This window comes from Chaetodon trifascialis, chromosome 20 (assembly GCF_039877785.1).
Source record: "Chaetodon trifascialis isolate fChaTrf1 chromosome 20, fChaTrf1.hap1, whole genome shotgun sequence".
Taxonomy (NCBI): Eukaryota; Metazoa; Chordata; class Actinopteri; order Chaetodontiformes; family Chaetodontidae; genus Chaetodon; species Chaetodon trifascialis.
The window spans coordinates 237,452-260,000 of NC_092075.1; the positions used below are offsets into that span (position 1 = coordinate 237,452).

At 45.7% G+C, this 22,549-nt stretch overlaps 2 protein-coding genes across 2 annotated transcripts in view; both read left to right on the forward strand.

Annotated features, from left to right (window-relative positions):
* The first annotated feature begins 4,464 nt into the window (after positions 1–4,464).
* Positions 4,465–20,565, forward strand: man2a1 (mannosidase, alpha, class 2A, member 1). The gene is made up of 24 exons (XM_070989254.1): positions 4,465–4,563; positions 5,355–5,497; positions 5,681–5,905; positions 6,270–6,414; positions 6,595–6,682; positions 8,340–8,423; positions 9,889–10,016; positions 10,105–10,278; positions 11,296–11,482; positions 11,687–11,864; positions 12,013–12,203; positions 12,288–12,485; positions 13,517–13,631; positions 13,940–14,007; positions 14,515–14,683; positions 14,884–15,117; positions 15,350–15,478; positions 15,553–15,667; positions 15,846–15,979; positions 16,132–16,273; positions 17,540–17,673; positions 18,376–18,570; positions 18,875–18,985; positions 19,129–20,565. The coding sequence occupies exons 2-24, from the start codon at positions 5,357–5,359 to the stop codon at positions 19,297–19,299; spliced, it is 3,456 nt and encodes a 1,151-aa protein (XP_070845355.1). The 5' UTR covers positions 4,465–4,563; positions 5,355–5,356; the 3' UTR covers positions 19,300–20,565.
* Positions 20,566–21,710: 1,145 nt separating this feature from the next.
* LOC139348668 (molybdopterin synthase sulfur carrier subunit-like) overlaps positions 21,711–22,549 on the forward strand; it is a 4,465-nt gene continuing 3,626 nt past the window's right edge. Inside the window, exon 1 of the mRNA XM_070988938.1 lies at positions 21,711–21,833. Coding sequence (XP_070845039.1) covers positions 21,822–21,833 — 12 coding nt within the window. The 5' untranslated portion in view covers positions 21,711–21,821. The remainder of the gene's footprint in view (positions 21,834–22,549) is intronic.

Genomic DNA, 22,549 nt, shown 5'->3' on the forward strand with positions numbered 1-22,549 from the left:
GGTCACGTCAGGGTCACGTCAGAAACGTCAGGTTCACGTCAGGGTCACGTCAGGGTCACGTCAGACACGTCAGGTTCACGTCAGAAACGTCAGGTTCACGTCAGAAACGTCAGACACGTCAGGGTCACGTCAGGGTCACGTCAGGGTCACGGCCCTCTTCCTGTTCACAGCACGTCCACTGGCCTTAACCTCATTAACACACAGCAACAGTTTGAAAACAGGTGGGTTTGTGTGCACATGAAGCCTCGAGAAATGAACCTTTTAGAGAACCGTTTGGCTTCAAGAAGCTCCATCTCGCCATCACTAGAGCAAAGAAAACGTTCAGGCTTCCTGTGTCTGTTCAGGCTGCAGCTCCTATTGGTCAGAATCATGATCACATGACTCTGATGACGCCTGCATCCATGAAAACAGCACCAATCAGAAGAAGAAGAACAGCTGTCTGAAGACTGACTGACAGCTGAGCCTGAGAGGCCTGCGCTTTCAATGACACGTCACATGACACGTCACATGACACGTCACATGACACGTCACATGACACGTCACATGACAAATACCTGCCAGTGTCTGAAACTGAGGAGGGAATTAACCCTACGTTTACACGTAGCAGGTATTTTGGAAAACGGATATTTTGGCCCCCCCTTTTCAAAAATAACATCGTGCACAAAACATCGTTTTCAAAAATGTTGTCGTTTACATGAACCCGGATAAATCCGCCGCCGAGCGCATCATAACTGCACAAGCAATGAGCGCGAGCGTAAACAAGGTCACTACTGCAACACCTGCCCAGAGAATACTGTATGTGTTACTGCATGAGTACTGCAACACCTGCCCAGAGAATACTGTATGTGTTACTGCATGAGTACTGCAACACCTGCACAGAGAATACTGTATGTGTTACTGCATGAGTACTGCAACACCTGCACAGAGAATACTGTATGTGTTACTGCATGAGTACTGCAACACCTGCCCAGAGAATACTGTATGTGTTACTGCATGAGTACTGCAACACCTGCCCAGAGAATACTGTATGTGTTACTGCATGAGTACTGCAACACCTGCCCAGAGAATACTGTATGTGTTACTGCATGAGTACTGCAACACCTGCCCAGAGAATACTGTATGTGTTACTGCATGAGTACTGCAACACCTGCCCAGAGAATACTGTATGTGTTACTGCATGAGTACTGCAACACCTGCCCAGAGAATACTGTATGTGTTACTGCATGAGTACTGCAACACCTGCCCAGAGAATACTGTATGTGTTACTGCATGAGTACTGCAACACCTGCCCAGAGAATACTGTATGTGTTACTGCATGAGTACTGCAACACCTGCCCAGAGAATACTGTATGTGTTACTGCATGAGTACTGCAACACCTGCCCAGAGAATACTGTATGTGTTACTGCATGAGTACTGCAACACCTGCACAGAGAATACTGTATGTGTTACTGCATGAGTACTGCAACACCTGCACAGAGTACATGTGTTACTGCATGAGTACTGCAACACCTGCCCAGAGAATACTGTATGTGTTACTGCATGAGTACTGCAACACCTGCACAGAGAATACTGTATGTGTTACTGCATGAGTACTGCAACACCTGCACAGAGAATACTGTATGTGTTACTGCATGAGTACTGCAACACCTGCACAGAGAATACTGTATGTGTTACTGCATGAGTACTGCAACACCTGCACAGAGAATACTGTATGTGTTACTGCATGAATACTGCAACACCTGCACAGAGTACATGTGTTACTGCATGAGTACTGCAACACCTGCACAGAGTACATGTGTTACTGCATGAGTACTGCAACACCTGCACAGAGAATACTGTATGTGTTACTGCATGAGTACTGCAACACCTGCCCAGAGTATACTGTATGTGTTACTGCATGAGTACTGCAACACCTGCCCAGAGTATACTGTATGTGTTACTGCATGAGTACTGCAACACCTGCACAGAGTATACTGTATGTGTTACTGCATGAGTACTGCAACACCTGCCCAGAGTATACTGTATGTGTTACTGCATGAGTACTGCAACACCTGCCCAGAGTATACTGTATGTGTTACTGCATGAGTACTGCAACACCTGCCCAGAGTATACTGTATGTGTTACTGCATGAGTACTGCAACACCTGCACAGAGTATACTGTATGTGTTACTGCATGAGTACTGCAACACCTGCACAGAGTACATGTGTTACTGCATGAGTACTGCAACACCTGCCCAGAGTATACTGTATGTGTTACTGCATGAGTACTGCAACACCTGCCCAGAGTATACTGTATGTGTTACTGCATGAGTACTGCAACACCTGCACAGAGTATACTGTATGTGTTACTGCATGAGTACTGCAACACCTGCCCAGAGTATACTGTATGTGTTACTGCATGAGTACTGCAACACCTGCCCAGAGTACATGTGTTACTGCATGAGTACTGCAACACCTGCCCAGAGTATACTGTATGTGTTACTGCATGAGTACTGCAACACCTGCACAGAGTACATGTGTTACTGCATGAGTACTGCAACACCTGCCCAGAGTATACTGTATGTGTTACTGCATGAGTACTGCAACACCTGCACAGAGAATACTGTATGTGTTACTGCATGAGTACTGCAACACCTGCCCAGAGTATACTGTATGTGTTACTGCATGAGTACTGCAACACCTGCCCAGAGTATACTGTATGTGTTACTGCATGAGTACTGCAACACCTGCCCAGAGTATACTGTATGTGTTACTGCAGAGGGGACAGTCAGCAGCATCCCAGCAGGGATCACAGCACTGTGGAGGATCAGGCCTGAAGGTGTTCTGGGGTGAATCATGAGACAAACACAGTCAGAAATACTGAGCATGTAGCATAGCATCCTGTTAGCTCCACTACACCTGGTCCATGAGGTAACACTGGTCAGGTGATGTTAGTCTGGCGTTTAAAGGTCACAGGTGAACAGGAAGTGGCTGAAGCACACGTTCTGTCTGTAAGGTTCATCTGATCACAGCCATCTTTTTCGCCACAGTCTGTTTCCCTGGTCCCCCTCCAGGAAGGAAGCATCAGAGAAAGTTGAGGGCTTGAGGCTCGAGGCAGGTGGAGGCTCGAGGCAGGTGGAGGCAAGAGGCAGGTGGAGGCAAGAGGCTGGGCGGTGGGGTGGCAGAGACGCTGGAGCTGGAGATCGGTGAGGGACACTCACCGAGCATGAAGAAAAAGACACAGGAGGACAGGCACTGAGAAAGCAGCCAAATCTACCACGAAGTGATGAGTCAGCTCCCAGCCACCTGGAGAACCACACAGGAACCAAAGACACACACCGGGGACACAGTCCAGTCCAGTGTACAGGACAGAGGGGGGGACAGCATAGACATAATATACGTAGACGCCTCATTACGTGCTGGAGCGTAATCCAGCGTCGCCGCCATATTGGGTGGGTCTCCGCTAGCAGCAGAGCCAACCAAAGTCAACGTAAAGAGCGCAACAATGCCCCTGTTTTATTTCTTTATTTTACTTTATTTAGCTTCCCAGCCTCAGTTACAAGCTTAACAGGGTAGTGTACGACGCTGGAATGACCTGGACTGTTAAAGCTAACTTTTCTTTTCTTTTAAAAAAGAAAGAAGGAAAAACTGTGCTGAGCAGGAATATATGGGAGCTTTGTGTGTGTGTGTGTGTGTGTGTGTGTGTGTGTGTGTGTGTGTGTGTGTGAGAGAGAGAGAGAGAAATCAAATGAACAATCAAACTGTTTCTTTATTAAAATCTAAAATTAATTCATTTATTCATTTATTAATATGCCATACCATATGTCTGTATTGTGCTCTTTAACAAAGTATTTCGGCATGAAAGCATTTGTTTTTAATGTGTGACGGCGTCCTGTGTCATAACTACATCTCTGACGTTTGTAACAAACCAAACCGTGTGAAAATCGGCTAAAAATGAGAGGAGTTATGATGATAAGTGTAGCTGGACACACACCTTCCTCCATAGAAATAAATGCACTGGGGACGCATGGGAGACCCATCCAAGATGGCGGCCGCTGAACGTCAGCTCCAACAGGAAGCGTCAGTCAATGAGGCGTCTACGTATGTTACGTCTATGGGGGACAGTGCACGTCTTCTCAGACTTTGTTTGACAAACTGAAGTAAAGCCTGAAAGTTTTTTAAGCTTCCATTAAAGTGAATCTGCAGCTTCACTGAAACTTTATTTCACAGCGTGAACAATATTTGTGGTCTATTCATGAACATCAGATTCTCTTAGATTACACGTCAGTCCTGACCGGAAACTGAGCCCCACTAACCGGAAGTGCTGTCTCCGCAGCGCTGAGTCAGCTGAACCAAACCGGAAGCAAAACAAACAGCAGGGAGCGGGCGCAACAGCGACCTGAGCTCGCGCTGCGGAGGCACGAATAAACTTTATTTTAGTTTATTAAAACGTTTATTTTTGGTTTGCTTTTGGCGCGTAACTGGAGTCACGCAGCCACATCACCGGACCGGTGAAAAGCAGCACGAGACCCACCGGAGCGCGAGACCCGCTGCTGTTTGTCCAACGCGGAAGTTCAGTGAAGGTTTGAATTAAACTTTAAAATGTGAAGTTTTCACGATTTCATCTTGTCATGGGTTTGAGCTGCACGAGCCTTTTTCTGTTCAGGCAGCAGCAGAAACGAGCCCAAATATTTCCGGTTTGTTAAAAAATAGATAAAAACTGCAGTATTACTGCAAAGGAGTGAAAAGAGAACTTTTAATGAGGCATTATCATTCAGACAGAGGAAGAGGAGAATGATGCTGATGCTGATGATGATGATGATGATGATGAGGAGGAGGAGCCGTTCAATGTCTTAAAAATGAGGTGAAATCCTTCATTCATCTAAACTCCAGCATGAGTCTGACTTCATCGTCTGTTCAGTGTTTCAGGAGAAGAAGAAGCTGAAGCTCTGAATCCTTATTTACAGAAGGTGTTTATCTACCTGTACAGGTGACACCTGTGCAGGTAGACTCATGTGAAGGACATCACCATCAACCTTCATTTATCTTTCTTTAGCTTAGCGGCTAATTGATTGTTGCTTTGGTCAAACATCTGAAAGTGGTGACGACTGAGAAAAGACTTCAATCACTCACTCAATCAATCAATGATCAATGACGCTAACTTGACCTCTGACCCCACCACGTGTTTGGAGAATCAGCTGTAATATCTGATCTGAGCAACGCAGGTGGAGGCGTCAGGTGTGTCGTCGTCAGGTGTGTCGTCGTCGTGATTGTCCATCAGTCGTTCAGCTTCTCTACCTGAGCGGAGCTGAGCTTCACCTGTTCCACTGACCACACCCTTCCTCCTTTCAAAATGAGCCTCCCTGTTTTTCAGCGATGAAGAGGAGGCGGCCGCTGGCCGTGCTGGTGGGCGGAGTCTTCTGCCTGGCGGTGATGTCACTGTACCGCATGCTGGAGGTGATGCAGGGGGCGGAGCTCCAGCAGGGCAGGGAGACACCTGCAGGACAGGTGGATGTTGTGAGTTACATAGAAGTGGACTGACTGAAGTACAGTCAGAGGAATTTCAAAATAAAATCATTTTTACACAAAAATCTGTAACAAATGCTCAGAATAATGTTTTCAGTTTGTATTTAAAGATTTTGTTGTTGTTGTTGTTGTTTTGATTCTATGTTTAACTGCTTTTTGATTCCTTGTCTGTAGGATTTGTCCCGCCTCCAGCAGAAGATTGACAAGTTGGAGCATCTCCTTAGCGATAACAACCGCCTGGTTGCCACGCTGCGTGACTCCCTACTCCATCGCAAAGCATCATGGGAAACAGCAGGAGGAGGAGGAAATGCGAGCTCAGACTCCGCCCACAGCCGGGCTGAGACACCGCCTGGCTGCCGATTGGCCAAAGAGATGAAAGACGGAACTGACGGCGTGCAGGTTAGCTTAGCATGCTAACAGCGTTAGCTCTGGAGTACTGCAGACTGTACGCCTTGAAGTCATTTTTGTAGTCATAGTTTTTATATTTTAACAGTGCAGGTACTTCTGTTTTTATGAGTGAAGAAATGTAACTGACAGTCTGCTTGCTTTTAGTCTGTGTGAACTGGATTTGGAGCTGTGACCTTTGACCTTGCACAGCATTGCTTATAGGACATGTTAGGACATTACCGTGCCTCGACGTCAGTCCAGAGTCCGGCGGACGCGTCTCCCTCACGTTTCTTTTTCCATTCTTATTGATTGTTGATGTACGAGTCTGCACAGGATGTTTTATTTTGAAAGAGTCTGTTTTTGTTCCTGTCTTTAGCTGCTGGATGTTTACAACCTCCTCCCGTTTGATAATCCTGACGGCGGCGCCTGGAAACAGGGTTTTGAGATCCGTTACCAGGGCGACGAGTGGGACGAGCAGCCGCTGGAAGTTTTCCTGGTTCCTCATTCGCACAACGACCCCGGTGAGACGACAGGACGTCAAATGTCTCTGTAACCTGACGTAATGTTTCACCTGTCGCTCAACGATCAGTGGGTTTAAAGGAAATGACCTGTGTGTGTGTGTGTGTGTGTGTGTGTGTGTGTGTGTGTGTGTGTGTGTGTGTGTGTGTGTGTGTGTGTGTGTGTGTGTGTGTGTGTGTCAGGCTGGTTGAAGACGTTCGATCGTTATTATCAGGATCAGACGAGACACATCCTCAACAACATGCTGATCAAACTGAATGAAGACAGCAGGTAATCAGAGTACAGCAGGTAATCAGAGTACAGCAGGTAATCAGAGTACAGCAGTAATCAGAGTACAGCAGCAGGTAATCAGAGTACAGCAGGTAATCAGAGTACAGCAGTAATCAGAGTACAGCAGCAGGTAATCAGAGTACAGCAGTAATCAGAGTACAGCAGTAATCAGAGTACAGCAGCAGGTAATCAGAGTACAGCAGGTAATCAGAGTACAGCAGCAGGTAATCAGAGTACAGCAGGTAATCAGAGTACAGCAGTAATCAGAGTACAGCAGCAGGTAATCAGAGTACAGCAGGTAATCAGAGTACAGCAGGTAATCAGAGTACAGCAGCAGGTAATCAGAGTACAGCAGGTAATCAGAGTACAGCAGGTAATCAGAGTACAGCAGTAATCAGAGTACAGCAGTAATCAGAGTACAGCAGCAGGTAATCAGAGTACAGCAGTAATCAGAGTACAGCAGCAGGTAATCAGAGTACAGCAGTAATCAGAGTACAGCAGTAATCAGAGTACAGCAGTAATCAGAGTACAGCAGCAGGTAATCAGAGTACAGCAGGTAATCAGAGTACAGCAGCAGGTAATCAGAGTACAGCAGGTAATCAGAGTACAGCAGTAATCAGAGTACAGCAGCAGGTAATCAGAGTACAGCAGTAATCAGAGTACAGCAGTAATCAGTGTACAGCAGTAATCAGAGTACAGCAGCAGGTAATTAGAGTACAGCAGGTAATCAGAGTACAGCAGGTAATCAGAGTACAGCAGTAATCAGAGTACAGCAGGTAATCAGAGTACAGCAGTAATCAGAGTACAGCAGCAGGAAATCAAAGTACAGCATAATCAGAGTACAGCAGGTAATCAGAGTACAGCATAATCAGAGTACAGCATAATCAGAGTACAGCAGGTAATCAGAGTACAGCATAATCAGAGTACAGCATAATCAGAGTACAGCAGTAATCAGTACAGCAGTAATCAGAGTACAGCATAATCAGAGTACAGCAGGTAATCAGAGTACAGCATAATCAGAGTACAGCAGTAATCAGAGTACAGCAATAATCAGAGTACAGCAATAATCAGAGTACAGCATAATCAGAGTACAGCAGGTAATCAGAGTACAGCAATAATCAGAGTACAGCAATAATCAGAGTACAGCATAATCAGAGTACAGCATAATCAGAGTACAGCAATAATCAGAGTACAGCATAATCAGAGTACAGCAGTAATCAGAGTACAGCATAATCAGAGTACAGCAGTAATCAGAGTACAGCATAATCAGAGTACAGCATAATCAGAGTACAGCAGTAATCAGAGTACAGCAGTAATCAGAGTACAGCATAATCAGAGTACAGCAGGTAATCAGAGTACAGCATAATCAGAGTACAGCAGTAATCAGAGTACAGCATAATCAGAGTACAGCATAATCAGAGTACAGCATAATCAGAGTACAGCAGTAATCAGAGTACAGCATAATCAGAGTACAGCATAATCAGAGTACAGCATAATCAGAGTACAGCAGGTAATCAGAGTACAGCATAATCAGAGTACAGCATAATCAGAGTACAGCAGTAATCAGAGTACAGCATAATCAGAGTACAGCATAATCAGAGTACAGCATAATCAGAGTACAGCAGTAATCCATACGGTGACATGTTGTCTTCATCAGGAGGAAGATGATTTGGGCTGAAATCAGTTATTTCTCAAAATGGTGGAACGACATCGACGAGCAGAAGAGAGCGATGGTCAGACGGTAACTTCAGCTTCTTCTTCGCTTCTTCCACAAACAACTGGTGTAAAAACCAAAGAAGAAGAAAACACAGCCTGGATAAAAGCCTCCGTCCTGTGTTCTTCTTCTTCAGTTTTCAGCTTTCAGCATCGCTCTGTGTCCGTGTCCAACATGAAGCTGAAGCATGTCTGTTCACACGAGGGAAGAAAGAAAGAAAGAGAGAGAGAGAAAGGAAGAAAGAAAGAGAGAGAGAAAGGAAGAAAGAGAGAGAGAGAAAGGAAGAAAGAGAGAGAGAAAGAAAGAAAGAGAGAAAGAAAGAGAGAGAGAGAAAGGAAGAAAGAAAGAAAGAGAGAGAGAGAAAGGAAGAAAGAAAGAGAGAGAGAAAGGAAGAAAGAGAGAGAGAGAAAGGAAGAAAGAAAGAAAGAGAGAGAGAGAAAGGAAGGAAGAAAGAGAGAGAGAAAGGAAGAAAGAGAGAGAGAGAATGGAAGAAAGAGAGAGAGAAAGAAAGAAAGAGAGAAAGAAAGAGAGAGAGAGAAAGGAAGAAAGAAAGAAAGAGAGAGAGAGAAAGGAAGGAAGAAAGAGAGAGAGAAAGGAAGAAAGAGAGAGAGAGAAAGGAAGAAAGAAAGAAAGAAAGAGAGAGAGAGAAAGGAAGAAAGAAAGAGAGAGAAAGGAAGAAAGAAAGAGAGAAAGGAAGAAAGAAAGAGAGAGAAAGGAAGAAAGAGAGAGAGAGAAAGGAAGAGAGAGAGAGAAAGAAAGAAAGAGAGAGAGAAAGGAAGAAAGAAAGAGAGAGAGAGAGAAAGGAAGGAAGAAAGAAAGAAAGAAAGAAAGAAAGAGAGAGAGAGAAAGAAAGAGAGAAAGGAAGAGAGAGAGAGAGAGAGAAAGGAAGAAAGAAAGAAAAAAAGAAAGAAAGAAAGAGAGAGAAAGAAAGAAAGAGAGAGAGAGAGAGAAAGGAAGAAAGAAAGAAAGAAAGAGAGAAAGGAAGAAAGAGAGAAAGAAAGAGAGAGAGAAAGAAAGAGAGAAAGAAAGAGAAATGAAGAGAGAATGAAAGAAAGAGAGGAAGGAAGAGAAATGAAGAGAGAATGAAAGAAAGAAAGAAAGAAGGAAAGAAAGAAAGAAAGAAAGAAGGAAAGAAAGAAAGAAAGAAAGAAAGAAAGAAAGAAAGAGAAAGGAAGAGAGAATGAAAGAAAGAAAGAGAGGAAGGAAGAGAGAGAGAAATAAAGAAAGGAAGAGAGAGAAAGGAAGGAGGGAGGAAGGAAGTTTTTTCTTCTCGTCATCTTTCGTTTCTCTTCGCTCAGAAATCAAATCGACGTTTTTTTTAAATTTGTTTTCCTTAAGTTTGAATCTGCGTTTTTTAATCTTTCCTTTTTGTTGAAGTTATTTGTGTGATGATTTACGTCAGTATTTACACGATGTCACCGTTCAATCACCATATTTATTCATTTTTTCTTTTTCTTATTTCCCATTTTGTTTCTGCTCTGTGATTGGTCAGTCTGCTGAAGGCGGGGCAGCTGGAGCTGGTGACGGGCGGCTGGGTGATGGCCGATGAAGCCAACTCTCATTACTTCGCTCTGTTGGATCAGCTGATCGAGGGGCACCAGTGGATACAGCGACACCTGGGTTCGTGTCGCCTCCACGACCTTTGCTTCTTTTCACTGTGTGACATCACAACACGCATCGCCGCGTCACGTGTGATTTTTCTGTCCAGGTGTGAAGCCGAGCAGCGGTTGGGCAGTGGATCCGTTTGGCCACTCCCCCTCTATGACCTACCTGCTGAAGGGGGCGGGCCTTCAGGACATGGTCATACAGCGCGTTCACTACGCCGTCAAGAAGCACTTCGCCCAGCAACAAACGCTGGAGTTTCTATGGCGACAGAGCTGGGGTGGGTCTGAGCGAGAGACAGGAGATGTGATGGAGAGACAAAACCATGAATAAATATTTAAATAAATTTAATAAATTTATTTGAATAAATTTAACCAGTTTAAAGAAAAAATTGGAAATTTAACCAGTTTAGAGAAAGAATGGGAAATTTAACCAGTTTAGAGAAAGAATGGGAAATTTAACCAGTTCCAAGAAAGAATGGGAAATTTAACCAGTTCAAGGAAGGAATGGGAAATTTAACCAGTTTAAAGAAAGAATGGAAAATTTAACCAGTTAAAAGAAAGAATGGGAATTTTAACCAGTTCCAAGAAAGAATGGGAATTTTAACCAGTTTAAAGAAAAAATGGGAAATTTAACCAGTTCAAGGAAGGAATGGGAAATATAACCAGTTTAAAGAAAGAATGGGAAATTCAGCCAGTTCAGAGAAAGAATGGGAATTTTAACCAGTTCAAAGAAAGAATGGTAAATTTAACCAGTTCAGAGAAAGAATGGGAATTTTAACCAGTTCAAAGAAAGAATGGTAAATTTAACCAGTTCAGAGAAAGAATGGGAATTTTAACCAGTTAAAAGAAAGAATGGGAAATTTAACCAGTTCAAAGAAAGAATGGGAAATTTAACCAGTTCAAAGAAAGAATGGGAATTTTAACCAGTTCAAAGAAAGAATGGGAATTTTAACCAGTTCAGAGATTTGTGAAGTTTAAACTACAATCTGAAAAATAATCATTTCATTTCAAAGAACACGAGGCAGATATTCAGCAAACAAGAAAAAACACAAATGTAGTCTTAATTAGAAACATCATTAAAATATGATCAGTAAGAATTTGTAAAAGACAGAAAGATTCGCTCCTTCACTCAGTAGAAAAAAGAAATAATAGAAGAAATGTTCATTAATAGAAAAAAAAAAGGGAAAAAACAAGGTATTTGTTTTAAAATTTACTTAAAGTTAAAATATCGGTAACTTTGTGACAATGATAAAATTGCTTTGTTTCTCTAACTCCGCCCACTTCCTGTGTGTCAGACTCCTCCCCCCGCAGTGACATCACTTGTCACATGATGCCCTTCTACAGCTATGACGTGCCACACACGTGCGGGCCGCACCCGGCCGTCTGTTGTCAGTTCGATTTCCACCGGCTTCCAGGAGGGCGGGTCTTCTGTCCGTGGAGGATACCGCCACAGCCAATCACAGAGCAGAATGTCCAGGAGCGGTAAGGGGTCCAGATATTATTTCGATTCTGTGAGTTCTGACTTTTCTTTTCATGACGAGTTTTCTTTGAATTTCGTCACTTGAATCCACCGAAGCTTGACTTCCTGCCCGCTTCAGAGCAGCTGATTGGTTCAGCTACATGTGACGGTGTGCGGTGGCTCTGTGTTGTCATGGTGATGGATGGGGTTCCCCTCTGTCCTATCAGGGCTCTCCTGCTGTTGGATCAGTACCGTCAGAAGTCCCGCCTCTTCCGCTCTCCGGTTCTTCTCGTCCCGCTTGGCGACGACTTTCGATTCACCGAGGCGAGGGAGTGGGACGCTCAGTTCACCAACTACCAGAAGCTGTTCGACTACTTCGACCAGCACCCGGAGCTCCACGTCAAGGTGAGCACCTGAGACACCTGGGGGGGTGGGGTGGGACAGACTCTTCTCTACACGCAGTACTTACATCATAATGTGTGTGGACGTCCCCAACACGACTAACTTCTTCTTCTTCTCTGTCTTGTTCTTCTTCGTCTTCTTCTGTTTTTAGGCTCGTTTCGGGACGCTCTCGGATTACTTCAAAGCTCTTCATGGACACCTGAGCGAAGCGGGAGCGACTCTGCCGACGCTGCGCGGCGACTTCTTCACGTACGCCGACCGTGACGACCATTACTGGAGTGGCTTCTACACCTCCAGACCGTTTTACAAGCGGCTCGACCGGACGCTGGAGGCCACGCTCAGGCACGCCGTCTTATTTATTTCTGTGTGTCCGTCTTTTTCCTCAGTTCTCTTAACGTCTCTTCGTCCTCTTCCTCTTTCTAACAGAGCGTCAGAAATCCTCTTCAGCCTGACGTTGGCAGAAATGCGTCGCTTCCACGGCGACGGGCGTCTGGCGGCAGATTTCCCGGCACGCGAACACTTCCGCCGCCTGACGGATGGGAGGCGGAGCCTGGCGTTGTTCCAGCACCACGACGCTGTGACCGGCACGGCTCGCGACCCTGTGGTGGTCGACTATGGGACCAGGTGGGTACTTCCTGTTAGCATGCTAGCCTGTTAGCATGTTTCAGCTAGCTCAAATGTTTCAAGTTTTTGAAGAGATCAGTGCAGGTTCCAGCACAGTTTCATGCCAATGAAATAAATGGACATGTTCGAGAAGATCATCACGTTTGCAGCGTGGCGTCCTGTGAGAACCACGTATCTCCGGAAAGTGTGACGAGCTCAGAGAAACAGGCTGTTTTCAGCTGTTTCAGCTAATCCAAGATTCTTTTTTAAGAGTTTACTGAGCTGAAGAAGACATGAAGGAACTCTTCATCCTTCAGTTTAGCACATCTGGAGATACGAGCTTTTCACTGAAGAGTAACTGAAGCTGTCAGATGAATGTAATGGAGTAAAAGAAGAATATTTCCCTCTGAGGTGTGGTGCCATAGAGGTTTAGCCTCATTAAAGAAACAGGAAGTGAAGGTGAGCTTGTCTTCAGGCTTCACGGTTTGAGCAGGCAGGTAAACACCTGTGTGGTGACGTCGTCTAAATGAAGCTGTTGCCTCCATCAAATCAAATTTGTTTTTTGTAAAAATAGTCACTGTTAGCATTGTAGCACCTGGATCTCTTTAGCATTAGCATTTTTTTTGTCTCATTTGTCCCTCCATGCTCTCTGTTGAAGGATGACATCGCCGCTGGCAACGGTAGCAGGTACCGCCTTGTGTAGTGTGAGCAGTTAGCATTAGCTTCTCATCGTACCCATTCCTTTAGCTTTAGCATTAGCATCTAATATACATTTCCCATCACTCCCATCTGATCAGCATGTCAATAAAGTTCGTTTGAGTGCTGACTTTTTGTTTTTAGTGACATTGTGAGATTTTAGTTTTAAATAAAGTTTCATGTAAAGATGTTTTAAATGCTGAGAAAACCTCAGAAATATAAATCAAACAATGAAATCTGTCATTTGCACTTTGAATCAGTGGAAATTAAATGAGTGAAAAATGGAAGAAAAGGAAAGAAATAAAGTAAAATTTGATGAAAACATCGTCTGAAATAAAATACTTATTATTTTACAGATTGTTTCACTCCATCTTGAACCTGCACCGGGTGCTGCAAAGCTCCGCCCACTGGCTGCTGCTATTGGATAAGAGCGAGTACCACCACGACCAATCAAAACCCCTGCTGCAAATGGTGACCTCTGACCCCTTGACTCTCTTCACAGCCGTCCTGTAACGTGTTCGTTCATCTGTCGACTCAGACATCAGTTCAGTCTGATCAGCCATGTTAAGACTTCCTGTGTCTGAAAGACGGAGGGAATATCCTGTTTTAATTGGCCACCGGGTGACACGTTATTTAGCTGTGATAGGCTGAGGAGCGAGGCTCATCGTAAACTCCAGAATTCACCTCAGAAACACCTGAAGGTTTTCAGCATTTGAGATAGAAACATGTAAAGAACAGATGTGATAAACCGGCTCTCAGACGTTGATATTGGTTTTCAGGATGATGTGATGTCAGCGCAGGACGCTCTGCCGCAGAAGACGCCGCTCACGCTCAGCGACGAGCCCAGGTAAGGAGGCGGGGCTTACCTACGGAACGGACCGCGTCACAACAGCTCACCTGTTCTGATTTCTCTATTAATGACACAAAGAAGAAATGACTGTAGTGAAACATCCCAAGCGCCGTCCAATCAAGAACAATGAGCTGTGTAAACAGGAAGTGATCAGAAGCTGGAAGAAGATCCAGAAATGAGCTTCGGAGGCCGAAAGACGAATCTTAATCATTTACATCCAGAGCAGACTGGACTCATCAATCAAACCAGAATCAATCATCAATAATCAGACTGTTCATTCAGAGTCCATGCTGAAACCTGAAATCCTTTATCCAATCAGACTTCCTGTAGCGCCATCGTCAGGTCATCGGCCTCAGCTGTGGTCACTGACAATTAGATAGCCTGCTAACATGCTAAGCTAAGATGGTGAACATTAGCATGGTAACATTGTGGCCGAGAGCATGTTAGCATGCTAACGTTAGCCGTTAGCTCAAAGTTACTCAGTGATGGTGGTTTTTGTTTCAGGTCACTGATCGTGTTCAACCCGACGGAGCAGCTCCGCACATCCGTCGTCAGCGTTGTCGTCGACGCTCCGGACGCTCGTGTCGTCGAAGCAGAAACGGGTCGACCAATGGCTGCGCAGATCTCTGCCGTGTGGGCGGAGCCGAGCCGGGCGTCCGCAGAGGCTTTTCAGGTGAAGAGCAGTTCCATGAATTCAGATGTTTATTGATTTTCGCTGCGCTCTCACGTCATCATTAGCAACATTCAGAATTAATGTGTCACGTTTGAGCTTAGTTTTGGTTCTTGAGAAGCCCCACCCCTGATCGCCGATTGTCCAATCGCAGCTGAGTAACAGTGTCGTCACAGCAGGTGTGTCTTTGCTTCTACCTTCAGCTCCACTTTGTGGCCGAACTTCCTCCTCTGTCGCTCGTTGTGTATCATGTGACCAAAGCCTCTCCTGGCTCCGCCTACCGGGCTCAGTACACTTTCCATCGTCGTGGAAACGCGCCAACGGTCCAGGCCGAACACTTCCAGGTGTCCCGCTCAGAAGGACAGGCCGACGCCCCCCTGTCGCTTAGCAACAAGCACGTCCAAATATGGAGCTCCCTGGAGAGTGGCCTGCTGCAGGTCAGACGTTCAATAATCAATAAATAAATATATTTTAGGAATTAATCAAATCAAAATCAGGTAGATCCAGAACAACAGCGTCTTGATGACGGTGTCATGACTTCACGTGGGCAAATGCAACAATAAAAACAGGAAAAGCAGAAAAGTGTGAATTTAACTTTTGTTTGTCAGCTTCAAACCACAATCTTTGTTTTTACTAATAAAGTTTTTTTGAAACCTTTTTTTAATGCAGAAGCTCCGTCTGCAGTCCGGTCTGGTCCGTGAGGTCCAGGTCCAGTTTCTGTGGTACGGAACAAGAACCAGAGCGAACCGGGACAGGAGCGGAGCCTACCTGTTCCTGCCGGGGGAGGAGGGGGCCCAAGTAAGACCAGAACCACACGTCTCTGTCTCTCTCTGTCCTCTGACTCACTGAGAGTGTCTCTCGTCCTCCCGCAGCTCTACTCGTCCTCAGAGCCCCCCCTGGTTCGGGTCTCCAGAGGTCCAGTATTCTCTGACATCACTTCCTGTTTCCGGCACTTCACGCACAGAGTCCGACTCTTTCACCTGGACGGTACCAGTTTGAACCGGTTTATTAGTGGTCATCCGTGACAAGCAGAGCCAATGAGACTTCCTGTGGCCGAGATGATGTCACTTCCTGTTGATGATGATGTTAATTGAATTTAGGTTCATTTTCAATAATCCAACTGAACAATTTCTCAGTTACAGCCTCCTGTCTTTCTCTGCCCCAGGGCATGCTGGGAAATCCCTGGAGATTTCCAACATGGTGGACATCAGGTCAGAGGTCAACCGGGAGCTCGCCATGCGCCTCGTCAGCAGTGTTGCCAGCGGCAACCGTTTCCACACCGACCTCAACAGTTTCCAGGTTCCTTTGTTTTTATGAACGACGAGTTATTGACCGTTAACGGCTGATTGATTATGGATAGTTTATTGATTATTGATAGTCTGTTGGTCTCTAATAGATTCCTAATGGCTCATCACTCACTGATTATTGATGGTTATTGATCGTGGGTGCAGATGCAGCAGCGTCAGACTCTGGCGAAGCTCCCCCTGCAGGCCAACTTCTACCCGATGAGCTCGGCGTCCTTCCTGCAGGACTCGACGTCCCGATTGTCTCTGCTGTCGGCTCAGAGTCAGGCCGTCGCGTCGCTCAGACCAGGTGAGTCTTCGTCCACCTGAACTTCTTCTTCTTTACTTTACAGGTTTTCTGTGCGTGGTGACACGAGGCAGCAGGTGAATCACTTTGACCTCTGCTTCCTGTCTTCTTCATCACCTCGTCAGCCGTTAGCTTTAGCCATTAGCTTGTGTTTCGTCACTGCTGAGCCTGACCCTCCTCATCATCGCCGTTCCTTCACCTGCTGCTCAGACAGATGAAGAGATGATGGAAGCCTCCTTCCTGTCATTCACAGACGTCCTCTGAACTTCCCTCGGCCTCCAGGTCATCATGATGATGATGATGATGATGATGATGATGATGATGATGATGATGATGATGATGATGATGATGATGATGATGATGGTGATGATGATGATGATGGTGGTGATGGTGATGATGATGATGATGGTGATGATGATGATGGTGGTGATGGTGATGATGATGATGATGGTGGTGATGATGATGATGATGGTGATGATGATGATGATGGTGGTGATGATGGTGATGATGGTGACGATGATGATGATGATGATGATGATGATGGTGATAGTGATAATGATGGTGATGATGATGATGGTGGTGATGATGATGATGATGATGATGATGGTGATAATGATGGTGATGGTGATGATGATGATGGTGATGATGGTGACGATGATGATGATGATGATGATGATGATGGTGGTGATGATGATGATGATGATGGTGACGATGATGATGATGATGATGGTGATGATGATGATGATGATGATGATGATGATGGTGATGATGGTGACGATGATGATGACGATGATGATGGTGATGATGATGGTGATGATGATGATGATGATGATGATGATGATGATGATGATGATGGTGGTGGTGATGATGATGATGATGATGGTGATGATGGTGACGATGATGATGACGATGATGATGATGATGATGATGGTGATGATGATGATGATGGTGACGATGATGATGATGATGATGATGATGATGATGATGATGATGATGATGATGGTGGTGTGGCCTTCCTTGTCGTCAGTGAGCGTCGCCCTCGGTGATCTCTGGATTTTAAATAAAGTTTGAATGAATGGATGAAGATCAGGCTGGAGCCGTGGTCGGTGTGCAGCACCTTGTAGCGTCCTCTGGAAAAGCTCCCTGGTTGTTTGCGTTCCTGCAGCTGAACGCCGTCGTCGTGTTTTGAGCTCTCTGGGCCGCTGTACTCTGAGGCGAATCCTCTTCCTGTATGTCGGTGTGCTGAACTCTGACCTCTGACCTGTGCAGGTGAGCTGGAGGTGGTGTTGGACCGGCGGCTGCAGCAGGACGATAACCGCGGCCTCGGTCAGGGCGTCACCGACAACAAGCTGACGGCGAGTCTGTACCACCTGCTGCTGGAGGACAGGAGGGGCGGGGCCCAGGTGAGGGGGCGGGGCTCATCGCTCAGTCAAACCAATGAGTGAAGGGCTCAGTAAGGAAGTTTCTCACAGTAATTCCTCACTCACTACGTTTACATGCAGTCAGTAACCCTTTCATAACGGAACATCAGCAATAACCCGGCTGAGCACGGCCATGTAAACTCCAGTAAACCTGGATATGAGCCCTGGACCGAACATTTGTCATGTATACACCTGTCGGAATGTCCCCATCGAACGGAACATTCGTGTTCTGCGCATGTTCTATTCACAAGGAATCTCGGTCTTTTGAGTGCAGCTAGCATGGATATGGACGGACAGCTCCGGCTGCTTCTCCTCTTTCTTCACGTTCTCGCCTCCATGAATGAAGAGTGAGGCAGAGCAGTGTGGAGTGCTGGTGGAGCTGTTTTTGGATACAGGAAGGAGCTGAAATGACGCATTGCGTCACGACGTTGTCCGTGCTTCGCTGTTTTGATGGGGATATCCCAAATGATTACCTGTTTGCTCAGGTTATTCCCAGTGTTTCAGCATGTAAACGCAGTGAGTGGCTCATTAAGAGGATGAGCGGCAGGAAACAGTCCTCCACAGACTGAAATGTGATAGTCTGGACCACCTTTGGACCAGGACCAGGCTCCGTCTGTCTCTCCGTCTCTCTCTCTGTCTCTAAACATTATTTTCTTTTATTCTTCTCTTTATTTTTCCTGATAGGAAGTGGGAGGAGCCTCAGTTGAGCACCTGTCGCTGCTCGCCCACCTCACCTCGCTCTCCCTCTGCCACCCGCCTATTACCATGGTCGCCCCTAGCGACAGCCAGCTACCAAAGCTCCGCCCCTTCCTGCCGCTGCGCTCGTCGCTGCCGTGTGACATTCACCTGCTGAACCTGAGGACGCTGGAGGACGCACAGGTGAGAGCAACACCTGGACTCACCTGGACGTTTGTTTCTGTGCTGAAAATCAGAAGCAGGAAAAATTGGTGATCATAGAAATCCTGAAGCAGAAAGCTTCAGCCAATCAGAACGCTGAATTCATGATTCCTGTTTTTCCCAAAATTCAAATCAAAGACCAAAGAAAGCAGCTGTCTCAGTGTGATGTCACATCCTGTCGAAGGAATCCACAGAAAATATGGACCAGTGATTGGTGAATTACTGCTTTTAAGTCAAACGTGTTTTTTTCACCTGTGAATCGTTTGTTTGTTTGTCTGACAAACAGGAAGCAGAAGCTCCGTCACAGGAAGTGGCCCTCCTCCTCCACAGGAAGGGCTTTGATTGTAGCTCCGCCCCCGAGCTGCCACTGCAGTGCACGTGGAGCGCGCACGAGGAGGTGGACACGCACACACTTTTTCAAAATATTATTTGTCGTCATTTGTTTTGGTTTTTTTGGACTTTTTAAAAATGTATTTTTTCTCCCATTTGTCTTTTTCGTGCTCGTCTCGTCTGAACAGATCTTTCTCTCTTTGTTTCCAGGTCGACTTGGACGATCTTTTCTCTCCTCTTCGCTTCCGTTCGGTCCGTCGGTCCGGTCTCACTCTGCTGCGTGAGGACGATGAACCGGAATCTGCCCAGCAACAGCAGCCGCCCCGCATCACGCGCCTGCGGCCAATGGAAATCAGCGCTTTCCGTGCGGAGATCGATTAAACAAAGAAAAGTCAAAATTCACTGTCTGCTTTTTGGATCAGGCAGTAAGTTTGTCCGTGGAAAATAAGGTTTCAGGGGTGAAAATACGGAGGACAGTTGTCCTATTAAGCATTTTGAATTTAAAAGAAAAAGTTTAAATATGAATGAAAATAATAAAACAGCTGAAGATACAGATATTAACGTCACCTGTGAGACAACAGAAATAATTCATCTGCGAAAAATCTACAAACCAACACAAAACAGACAAAGCTGGAAAGTCTTTGAACGCACCGTCCAATGGCGGCCACCTCAGCGTTCTTCAGCTTCCTGATTCGTCCGTTTTCAAACAGAAAAGCTCAGCAGAGACCAGAATCTGTGACTGCTGCTGTCATTCTGGACCTGGTCTCATTCCGGACCTGGTCTCATTCCGGACCTGGTCTCATTCCGGACCTGGTCTCATACTGGACCTGGTCTCATTCCGGACCTGGCCTGGACCTGGTCTCATTCCGGACCTGGTCTCATTCCGGACCTGGCCTGGACCTGGTCTCATTCCGGACCTGGTCTCATTCCAGACCTGGTCTCATTCTGGACCTGGTCTCATTCCAGACCTGTTCCTTAAGTGTTCCCTTCGCTCGTTGACGTCCGTCAGCACAACGTGAAAATTAAACGTAATTTATTCATTCATTTTTCCAGCTGCTAGTTAAAACAAACAGGTCAGTGTGGAGGTCAAAGGTCAAACAGGAGAAGTACTGAAACTGACAGTGTGGTTCAACACTAAACAGGTGAGGTTGCTATGGCAACAAAGAGGGACCAAACGAGTCGACAGCTCGTTAGTGTGTGTGTGCGTGTGTGTGTGGACGTGTGTGTGTGTGTGCGTGTGTGCGCGCACGCACGCAAAGCCTCAAACTGCTGTTTTTTTATTTCCAGCTGTGTTTTTCGAAAGAATGTGGGATTGTGGGTAAACTAGCATGTGATTGATTGATTGTCTCATTGATCTCTTGATCTGCAGCACTGGATGTTTGTACTGGGTGTGTCTGTGTAATTTTGGGTCGGGATGTTGATGAATGTGTCCAGAATGCACATCGTTACTTTACTCACTTCAGATGCTGAATGCTGTCATTCTCTGTTTTGCTGTGAAAGGGAAAGTTTCAGGAAAGTTTCGGGGAACTGTGGGTATTTTTTGAAATTAGAAATTGTCTATATTTTCTGTAAACAGGTATATTGCTGAAATGTGAAGTATTGAAACAAAATAAATAAATTATTGTTTAATTTTCCCTCGGCGCACAGAATGTTTTGTCTCTGCTGTCAGACGTCTGTTGTCGTGAACTTTGACCTCTTATTGACCTGATTTAAAAGTTGGTTCAGTGCTCAACATGTTTTGGTGAAGCGGCAGCAGATTCAGGGTGGAAGCTCCGGGCCAGCGGCCCCGAACTGGTCCTGACCCCGAACTGGTCCTGACCCCGAACTGGTCCTGACCCTGAACTGGTCCTGACCCTGAACCGGTCCTCCTCAGCAGGCCTGGAGCCGTCCACTGGATCTCTGCTGTCTGGGAGCTGGAATCAGCCTGTCCTTCAGCAGGTGAATGTGCTGATGTCACCAGGTGAGGAAGGTGTATTTTCCTGCTTTGAAGCTGAAGATTTCATTCACTTAGCTTTCTAAATATTTCACCGATTGGCCAGTTTCCACAAACTAATGAACAAGGAAACAGCAGCAGGGACACAGAGGACTGAACTGTGGGCGCGGAGCTCAGTATCAGTCCTCCAGTCAGCAGTACCATCGTCCATCAGTGCCTTTTGTTCACATCTTTATATTCCTTGTTTATATTGTTTGTTTGATATTTAATGTCTTTTTTTTACTTCTTATCTTATCTTATCTTATCTTATCTTATCTTATCTTATCTTATCTTATCTTATCTTATCTTATCTTATCTTATCTTATCTTATCTTATCTTATGAGAGGACCGGAACTGTCCAGAAGATGGCAGTAATGCAGCAGCTGCCGCTGAATTTCAGCGAAGAAGAAGCCTGTGAACGTTCTCATCCATCAGGTCATTGTGATGCTTTGTGAGCTTCAGGGCATTCAATCATTTGTAACTGGACTTTGTCAGTTTGTCTTGGAAGACGTTTCGTCTCATCCGAGCAGGCTTCATCAGTTCATGCGCACCAGACCAGATAGGACAGCTCTCGTCCAATGAAATGGTGTTAGGTTCAAGTATTTATCCTCTGAGTGAGGCCAACCCCCAAAACCAAGGATGGTATCACTCTGTAGTGAGGCAGACGATGCGACCTCTGGGTGTCAGCGACAATGTGTGGATGGCTTTGTCTTTCAGAGACGCTTCGCCTGCTCGGATCAGAGGCGAAATGTCTTCCAAGACAAACTGACAAAGTCCAGTTGCGATCGATTGAATTCCGTGAAGCCAACGAAGAAGAAGAAGGAGGAGGAGGAGGGAACCAATAGCAGCGGAGCAGGAAGTGATAGCTCAGTGGCGATCAGCCGCGTTGGAAAACGGTTTCCTCAGATGTCCGACATCAGCCAACTTCTTCATGACTGCGCAGGTGAGTTTACTAAAGTGTCCGGATATAAAAACACCTGTGTGACAAACGTGTGGCAGTGTCACTTTGTAATTGTGTTTCCACGATGTCCAGTTGCCGCCAGACTCCGTTTACATTTTCTGTAATTTAACTCCGCTTTGCTCGTCGGCAAACAAACGTTTGAACGGTACGTCAGAGCGTCCATCCGTCAGAGAGGGGGGCGCCGAATCGAAGCCACGTTGTCTTTTGATGTAATGAATCATTTTCATCTGTTCTACGATGAAACATTATGTTGTAAAAGTTGGAAACGTTTAGATCTGAAGACTTTCAAACGGAGGTTTGCGGTAGCTGATCGTCTTCTTCAGGTGTTTGTGTTCTTCAGGTTATAACTAGTCATTTGGAAGACGAGCTTATCCAAAGCGACGTCATGTGACGTTTTCATACGTCACAAGCAAGTTCAGGGCAAGAGAGACAGCAGGACACAGTGTCCTAACGCATCCTTTGTCCAACCGGACAAAGGTGCTACGAGACAGTGCTAAGAAGTAGTTTTGTTTGTTTGTTTGTTTGTTTGTTTATTAAAGAAAGAAGGTGGTCAGTGAAGAGTTTGGTAACTCGTTCTAGCTAAAGTCGAACTAGAGACTGAGGGCCTTTAGGAGCATGCAGCACCAGGCGCCATTCATGGACAGAGCGCAGGTGTTTCTGTCCTCCAGGTGTGTGTTTGTGTCTTCTTCACGTGTTCC